We start from the raw sequence: 8863 nt of genomic DNA, 5'->3' as shown, positions 1-8863 counted from the left end.
AGCAGTATCAAAAACTATACCTGCAAGTTTCACCAAAATACGTAACGGTGTAGAGAGGGATCCTGTTGTCCTTGCGGAGGAACAGCCTGCAGAGCTCAGCCCTTGTTTGCAATCAGAGAGCTGATACAGGAGGGATTATGCTCATCCCAGCCCCAGAAGGGGTGTCTCACTTCAGGAGACACCAAAGAGCTAACCGTGAGACACACACCAGCAGGAAGGGAGGTCTCACAGACCTACAGCTCACACAGCTGGGATTCGGGGCTGTGGATCAGGCTGAAGGGAGACGTGTTTGCTTTGTATGGGGCACCCATCACACCCTGATAGGGCAGGGCTGTTGGAGACATGAAAAACGTTAGCTCAAGGGTGGGTCAGAAATGCACATAGGATATGGCTTTGTCCTAATCCACCTCTTTCAGTCTCCACGTTCTCCCAGGAATTCACCCTGCTATTCTCCTGAAACCTTGCCCCTATTTAACGTTATAGCTCTTACATACAAAGTCATACAGAGTGATCACCTTGCCAATATCAACACATTATCTAACTTCTGCCTCCTGGTGTGATCCCAAGGCTATTTCTTACCCTGCTGTCAGTTGAGGGGCATGCTCAGGAACTGATCTCTATTCTGAAAAAGTAGCTGCAGACACCTGCAAAAACTGCACTTCAGCTAAAGGTCAAACCCAGCACCGACTGACCTGCGTGGGGCCAGGACAGAACAGCAAGGGACGCGGCACGTGTGCCAGCAAAACTGTGCCGTGCTCAGCTGCCACCACGGAGCAGCAGAAAGGAGCCTTTGTGCAGCTCCCTGAAGTAGGACGAGCAGAGCGAGGCGCACTGCGGATTTGGGTTGAGGTGTCCTGACGGAGCGGTGCCCGCTGCGCTGGCGGAGCGTGTCGCTGAGGCTGCTCCCAGAAAATGCCTCTGCTCTCAGGGGACGGGGAAAATTTCCTCCTGGGTCCCCCTTTTAATACACACACCCCGAGTGTACGCAGACCAGCCATTTAATAATAATACCAGTAACATCCTTGTGGAACTGGAATAATTGCAAAGAGATCAGAAACTCCTCAGCCAAGACAGGCGTCTTGTTAATAAGGCCTAGGTGCAGGATTTGCATCCTCATTTTCCCCTTCCCGCTCGCAGACAGCTCAACGTCTAACGATGATCTTAGCCCAAACGCTCATTACTGCCCTGCTAAGCGCTGCTGGGGGGCGCGGGGGCTGACACGCGTCGTGTTTGCATCAAAGCCCTTGTGCTGACAGGGCACTTTTCCCTTGTCAAGCACAGCCGCGCTCGCTTTTCCTCGCCAGCCTCTTTATAAAAAGGGGGGGAAAAAAAGAAAAAAAACACGCTTCAAGCAGCCTCCTTTCATGTCTGGCGGCACGTCTAGGACGTGGGCATTGCCCCTCATTTTCCACAGCCCCTCTCCCCCGGCTGCAGGGCATGCAGTTGCTCAGAGGCGGATGTTTCCGCGTGGTATCCACCGGGAGCCACCGCCGCTACCGGCCGCTACCGGCGCCTAACGGCTGCCAACGGCCGCTAACGGCCCGCAGCACCCGCCGCCCTGACGGGGGGCACAAAATGGCCGCCGCTCCTCCGGGCGGGCCGGGGGCGGGGCTCCCCGCTCCTCACTGCGCCGCGCGATAGGCTCCGCCCCGCGTCAATCAGAGCCCTGTGAGCGTTGATTGGCTCCGGCACGGGAAGCCTCCTCAGAGGCGTTGCGCCGCGCGGCTGTGAGGCGGAGTGGGGCTGTCTGCAGCCCCCGGCGTTAGGGGGCTCTGCGGCCGCCTTCGTCTCTTCTTTCCCCCTCTGCTTCTTCCCCTTCGCCCCTGAGGTGAGCGGGGTGCTGCCCCTGGGCTTCGTGTGGCCCCGGCGAGGCCGGGCTCTCTCCCCGTGTCCTCTCAGAGGCGCTGCTTGCCGGCCACCATGTTTGTGCTGGTGGAAATGACTGACACGGTGAGGATTCCCCCGTGGCAGTTTGAAAGGAAACTGAACGAATCCATTGCCGAAGAGCTAAACAAGAAATTGGCTAATAAGGTAATCTGTAGCGTGGTGTAGGCTTCGTGGCATCCCTCTAACAACTGAGCGTTTTTTCTGCATTTTTATTTCTACACGTGCACTATCGTAAAAGCTTAGGTATGAAGGCCGTCCCGACAGACTGAAATAAAAGAGACTGGGACCAGAGACAGCCGTGTATCACCTCAAAGGGGTCTGCTACTCTAATACCTCGTGCTGGAAGGGGAAGATACTGAGGTACCAGATGGGCCAGAGAAGCATGGAGAGAAGTCACTGCTGTCTTGTATGTAGGGTAACAGTATGAAACACAGCCTGAAAAACAAACACAAACCCATCATGGGGGAATTAAAAAAAAACAGTGTAAATAAATTTAGAACGTTAATACTGGAAGAGAAGTGACAGTGACGGTATGTGACTTGCCCTGTGCTGAGTACAGATGTTGTGGAGGCAGGCTCTTGGCCTTTGGCGCAGGCTATAAAGAAGCGTTGTGCCATAGGCCAGGAGCTCGCCGTTTCCCCGTGCAGCCCATGGGATTGTGGTTAGTGTGCAGCTTTCAGCACGAGGCAGGTGCAGATGTCAAAATGCAGCTTGTCAGTGCGAACGGAGCTCCAAAGAGCAGCCCCAAGCAATCTAGGGTCGAGGGTGGCAGATCACAGGGACAGGTTATGAAAAAACTCTTTCATCCGCTGATGACTAGTAGGTGCCCCAAATGTTGTAGGCTATGAAGCCATGTTAGAAGTGGCAGGGAAACCAGGAGCTCTCATTTCCCCCCAGAGCTATTATAATTTAAGACAAAGGGAAGTCTAGAGGCCTTTGAGAACGCAACCTAGAGAGAAGCGTGTTTGGCCTTTGGACAAGCATTGGGGCTGCTGAATGATGTCTTCTTTCGTGTGCGCAACTGTTTACTCTTGTGGCAGGTCAAGTTTTTTCACCATAAAAAAAAAATAACTTGAAAAATCCCGAGGATTTTTGTTTGTAGCAATGCTTTTTCCAGTACCGGTAAAAACACGTGCTCCCATAACACTCGAATAAGATAGGGGATCCTCTGAAATGCAGCGTGGTTTGGGCTGGGGCTTTTGAAGGGTTGTACTAAACTAGCCTCCCTCCCATGTCACCACCCTTCTGCTGCCTTCTTTTGAAGAGATGAATGCAGTGTATAAGTTTGAAGAGAGTTAACCTGGTAACCAATTTATTGCTTTTTTAATATTTTTTTCTTTGAACAGGTTGTATACAATGTTGGTCTTTGCATCTGTTTGTATGATATTACAAAACTGGAAGATTCGTACATATTCCCTGGAGATGGTGCATCACACACCAAAGGTACGCTCTTGTCCTGAGTGTAAACTAAGTTCCATTGTTAGTTAAAAGTTTAAAGGAGATTGCTGAAGTTCACAGCCTTAACTCTGTTCCTATTAGAAGGGCAAGAGGAACATGGCAGAAGTCTCTTTCCGTTTCTTTGGTTGCAAATACAGATTTAAAGAGTCAGTCCTGCCTTCCTTCTCCTGCAGTCCATGTCTGCACTGCAATTAGAGCCATAGGCGTTGGATAAGAAAGGAGTTAATTCAATTTTAAATGATTGGAGATCTCCAAATGGAAAATAATTTATATTAATCATTCTACTTTTGTCAAATATTTTGTCTTTTTGAAGCTGATTTTGCCTGCCTGGAATTTTTGAAACATGTTTCTAATTATAGCATTCACACAACAGTTGATGCTGTTTTTCTAGCTGGAAGTTTTGCTGCTTTTTTGTTTGAGACTTAGACAGATCTGGTTCAGCATACATTTTAGGTGACTTTTTTTTGGTAGTAATAAATGATTCATCTCTTTACTTTCGTCTTTTAGCAAATCTGAATGAAAACTGGAAGCAAAGGCATAAAAACAAATTTAATATATATTTTTAAAGTTTATTTCTTTAAAATAGAAAGATGAATTTTTCTAGCTTTAATTTTCAGTGTGGAAGTATTGCTTGAGTAAATGAAGTGTTTCCTTTTAGAAGGGAACTGGACTGATTGTGTGTGGCTCCCCTCATGTAAATTTTAATGCCAGTAGAACTCACTCCCTACAAATAAAAGCTTCTCTAACACTGAGGAAGATGGCAGACTCTCCTGCTTGCTTTTATCTCCATTCACTTCCTTAACTTTGAAATACTCCTTGAAATGAAACAGGATAATATGTTCTCTGTGAGTTTGCAAAGAAGTCTCCTGCTTTCAGAAGATGAGATAGCATTTATTATTACCAGACAGCAGGATTTATTACCCTTTTTCTAATTCTATGTAAAAGAACGGCACTGAGTATGGACAGCTAAAATGATGTTAAATAGCTCTTAAGCGTTCTGCTTTGTCTTAGTATAGCTTCCTTATAATTATAAATACTTGGTTAGAAACATAACTGGATTTTTCACAGAGGTTAAATAAGATTGTTAGAGAATCTTATTTACTTTGATAATATTGTGTACCACATAATTTAATTGGAAGAAGATACATCTTTGCTGACAAAGATAAATGGAGCAGAAGTAGTACAAGAAAGTATCATTTCAGCTGATATTCCTGGCCTCCAAAGAACGCTAACATCATAAGTAAAGCAGAGGCCTGCTTCACGTCCATAGTTTTATAGTTTTATTCTGTGAAATTAAATTCTTGCAGGCTTGAAAAGCGGAGAACAAGAAACTGATGATCATCTGCTGTCATAATTTGTGCAAATCAGAACTCTGATTCCTGTTTTCCTGAGCAAACCAGTACCTGTAAGGAAGGTGTAAAAGATGCTTGATGCAGCATTTTAGAGGCCATGTAGGATGTGGGATTTTGTTTTAATGGCTGCCACCCTGTGGAAGGAGAACAGTTCACTCGCGTGGTCATAACGTTACCGATCTGTTTCCTTTCAAGTGCATTTCCGCTACGTGGTCTTCCATCCCTTCCTGGATGAGATTCTGATTGGGGAGATTAAAAGCTGCAGTCAGGATGGCGTTCACGGTAAGCTGCAAGTTCGAACGTTAGGGACAGAAGAGCTGCAGAGCACTGGGAGCTGCGATGATTTCGGGCAGCTAACGCTCTGTGTAGGCTGCTTGAAGACGTGACCGGCCTCTGGTGCTGCTGCCGTCTGAGGGTGGTTGGTAGTCTGAGCCTGGCAGCTTCCCCTGCGCTTGATGGTTTTGCCTGCAGCTCCCCTTTCCTTTTGTCACTCGTGTGCATGCCCAAGAAGAATAGGCAAGCCCATCTGGAGCTAGACTGGATTTATTTTCTCACTTCAATTAGCAGAACTTTTTTCTTTTTAAGGTGGTAGTATCTGATCACGTTGGTCTGAAATATCTTCTGTATAGTTCCATGAAAATTTATGATTATTTCCTGTGTCTGAAAACAGCAGGGAAATATCTTTCTTAAGACAGATGATCAACTATGTACGTTGTGAAGTACTCAGTTGATGAGTTGCCTTCTGTTATTGTAGGAGTCTTCTGTGCAAGCTCCTCTCTGTGCTCATTTGTTAAGTCAGGACAATAAGATTACCGTGGGTACATTTATTGCTGAATTTGGGCAGGTCCGCTATCTGATAAACCTCAACATCATGAAATCTAAGAGGGGAGGTGGGATTGATCTGACTTTCCTTTGGTCTTTATTTGACGTGTTACATCTGTGATTTCTAAGCTCTTTTCTTTCACGGACCTCAATAGCTTCTGACTCATTTCTTGGAACCCTTACGCTTCCAGCCCTGCTCCAGGCAGCCTTTTCCTTTCCCAGCGGGCAGGAAGACTGTGCCCTCTGTTGCTGCATGTGCTTCAGCTGGGTGCTTGCTTCGCTGCCAACTGAAATTGAGCGTTGTGACTCGAAGAATAATTCCTGCATAATCTCAGACGTCCTTCCTAAGAGGGGAAGGAGAATAAGTCTAGAAATGCATTTTAGGAATTGCTGCGGCACATCGTTGCGAAGAGTCATTTCAGTCTTAATCAGATTCTTTTCTCCACAGTTTCTATTGGATTCTTTGATGATATTGTCATCCCACCAGAATCCCTGCAGCAGCCAGCTAAGTTGTATCCTTTGATCACCTTGGATAACTTCACTGCTTCATCTGAAAAGATTGTGCAGTGCTGGCCCAACAGGCATTCACTGCTGCAACAATGAAGGTGCTCAATGGCAGAAGCTAAGCTGTTGTGTCGGGCAAGTCCCACAGACTGTTATCGCAGCCAGACAGGCCTCACGCCTATTAGGTTCTGCAGGATCATTGTGCCAGCTGATAGAAACGAACAGCAGCGTCCCACCAACAGCCACGCTGTAATCCCTGCCTCTAGTCTTGGCTGCTGCTGAAGACAGAACGCAGGTTTTCCCACGTGGTGCAATGTCTAGGTACGCGGTGTGTCTAATATCCTTGCTCCTGGTAGGCAGTGTCTTCCTGGGGTTCGAGGGGTCTGTTTGTTTTGGGGGTGGGGAGAAAAACCCCAACTGTGTGCAGGAAAATCAGAGAAGGAGGCCCCAGAATGTGCAGATGGCAACCTAGGACAGTGCGCTGCAGCTCGAGAAAGGATTGTGAAGAGGCTTTGAATTGAGAGGATGCTCAAAACTGTAAGGAAGTGATCTGCCAGGTGAAATCGTTTCCATCCTTAGCCCTTGGCGTGGCCAGCGATGAGGCAGAGCAGGTGTGGGTGTGGGAATATGAGACAGAAGAAGGGGCCCACGACCTTTACATGGACATCGGGGAGGAGATCCGCTTCCGAGTTGTGGATGAAACCTTCGTCGATACATCTCCCACGGGTCCAAGCTCTGCAGAGGCTTCTACTTCAAGCGCCACAGAAGAAGTCCAGAAGAAGGAGGCACCCTACACTCTTGTGGTAACAATGTGCATAATTCGTAGAGCCGTGTAAACAGCGTGGTTTATTCTAGGGCTAAAACAGCATCCCTTTCCCAAGGAACTGATCGTGTTAAACTGACCATGAAGCAAAGAAAGTCACATAATCAAAGGAGTGGGAAAGGGCAGAAAGATGGTTGCGGTCGCTCTGTGCTTGCAGCGTGTTTTCACTGAACCATTGTGGTTGTTGGTGGAGCTCCTGTCTGGGAGGCTGAATTAAAACAGGCGGAGTCTAGATGCAAGGCCTGCAGATAGGGATGAGCGTACGAGGGATCCATAGCTGGGAAAACCGCATCAAGGCTTGCACAGCAGCTAAACAGCCTTTCCCGTGCCGTGTTTTGGCGTAAGAGACCTCCCAGAGCACGGTGCAATAGAAAGATGGATGGAAGCCAGTAAGAGCTGTGTTTTCTCACAGCTGGGGTATGTCGGGGCAGTCAGCACAGCCAGGAGATGGAACGGGAAAGTGCTTGATTCTTCAGGTGCTGAAGGTTTGGTGCGGCGTTGACAAGGATTGAGGAAATTAGGGCATTTGCAAGGCTGGGTTCTGATAGCAAGAAGGGGAACACCTCATCTGTAACTCAGGGGGGAGACATTTTGTATTTTTATACATTTTCCCCTGTATTCCCTGTGCGGTTTACAATTGCACGCTCTCTTCTGCTCTGTGTGAACAGGGGTCGATCAGCGAACCAGGCCTGGGCCTCCTGTCGTGGTGGACGAACAGCTAGCTGCAGTCAGAGCCTGCTCCGCAGCAAGGCTTTCCGGTGGATATTTGGGGGATTACGGGATCCTGCTGGTGCTCGCTGCTCCTTTGAAGCTGAACGAGAACTCAGAGCTGCCATCCTCTGTTTCCCTGTCAGCTTCCAACCTGCCAGATCAAGACAGTCGCTTTCAAGAAATGCCTTCGCTGATCTGTAGAAGTGAATTTGCAGGGACAAAAAGGCCTGAGCCCAGCAGCAACAAACCCAGCTGGGGCTTTGGTCTCCTGCCCTGGAGGGAAAGCTGGGGAGGTCTTTACTCGCCTGAGCTACGAAGGGAGTTGGATTTCTGTGAGTGAAAGCGGGAGAGAATGCTTGTCTAGAAGCGTCGCTTCCTTGGGCTGACAGCTTGATCCCGGAGGGGCAGAATCCTGCCCTTCTTACAGGAGCTGGCTGAAGGAGAAACCCCAGAAGACTGGAGCCGAGAGGTGTGCTGCTCTGGAGACTGGAAAGTGCTGCTGCCGGGAGAGCAGGGGAAGCTGTGGTAACGTTCTGCTGAGAGTGGGAACTTCATGCGTGGATGAAGTCCGCCAAAGAGAACTGGAACAAAATTAGTTCACCCCAAAGTAACTCGGGCTTTATGAAAATGACCACTGCGGAAAGCTACAGGCTGCTTGTGGCGAAGGGAAATACTGTGCTAGGTGGGCTGTATTTGTGTGGAATGGGCTCAACTTTGCTGGAGTTTGAAAACGCATAATTATGGACTGAAATGGACCAATGTTACTTTAAGTAAGTTAAATGTGTTTGTGGGAGTACGTTAATACCAGAAATGGAATAAATAGTAAAAAACCCCACAGCCTGCCTTCCTCTACAATTTCTGGAGAAACTGTTAGCTTCCTGCCTAGCAGGAAGGAAAAAAAGTTGCCTCCTGCAGTCTAGCTACTTGTATTTCAAGGCAGACTGTGTTGAGTGTCAAGACTAATGCTTTGCCCTGCTCTAACAGCCAATAACAAACAATTGCCATCACCCTCTCTGACAGCAATGAAAGGAAAGAGGGGAACAAAACAGTGAGTAAAATCTATGCAGGGCCCAGTGCCAAGCGGGTGATGTTGCACATAATTACAAAGCCAGCCACATTTGGCAGGAAGGGGCTGTAATTCCCTGGGATAGCGGGTCTGCTAGCCTCCAACTGTGAAAACAAAGCCTGAGTCACCAGTACCCTCCCAGCAGTGCAGTTATAACCCCTTAATTCTGAGCTGTTATTCCTGGTGCATTGCTCTAATTAAAAGGGAGCCTAGAATTCTTTAGGTTCACATAGTAACTGA

At 48.0% G+C, this 8863-nt stretch overlaps 1 protein-coding gene across 7 annotated transcripts; it reads left to right on the top strand.

The window, feature by feature from the left end:
• Positions 1 to 1667: 1667 nt before the first annotated feature.
• POLR3H (RNA polymerase III subunit H) lies at positions 1668 to 8390 on the top strand. 7 transcript variants are annotated; one of them, XM_083799478.1, is made up of 7 exons: positions 1727 to 2031; positions 2126 to 2293; positions 3234 to 3330; positions 4893 to 4979; positions 5968 to 6031; positions 6619 to 6826; positions 7515 to 8390. In XM_083799478.1, exons 2-7 carry the CDS (start codon positions 2255 to 2257, stop codon positions 7566 to 7568), a joined length of 549 nt encoding a protein of 182 aa, XP_083655604.1. In that variant the 5' UTR covers positions 1727 to 2031; positions 2126 to 2254; the 3' UTR covers positions 7569 to 8390. The 7 variants fall into 7 exon arrangements, with proteins under 7 accessions (XP_083655599.1, XP_083655602.1, XP_083655598.1 ...); XM_083799473.1 differs by lacking the exon at positions 2126 to 2293 and having other exon boundaries at positions 1668 to 2031; XM_083799476.1 differs by lacking the exons at positions 5968 to 6031; positions 6619 to 6826 and having other exon boundaries at positions 1715 to 1828.
• The last annotated feature ends 473 nt before the right edge of the window (positions 8391 to 8863 follow it).

The sequence above is a fragment of the Anser anser genome (assembly GCF_964211835.1).
Source record: "Anser anser genome assembly, chromosome: 1".
NCBI lineage: Eukaryota > Metazoa > Chordata > Aves > Anseriformes > Anatidae > Anser > Anser anser.
This window is presented reverse-complemented; position numbering and strand designations above follow the sequence as displayed.

Excerpts from the sequence above, each read along its gene's own strand:
- POLR3H (XM_083799472.1), top strand. The coding sequence starts at position 1,921 with ATGTTTGTGCTGGTGGAAATGACTGACACGGTGAGGATTCCCCCGTGG. Across the intron at positions 2,032-3,233 it reads ACAAGAAATTGGCTAATAAG|GTTGTATACAATGTTGGTCT; the intron begins GTAATCTGTAGC and ends TTCTTTGAACAG. Across the intron at positions 3,331-4,892 it reads TGGTGCATCACACACCAAAG|TGCATTTCCGCTACGTGGTC; the intron begins GTACGCTCTTGT and ends TTTCCTTTCAAG.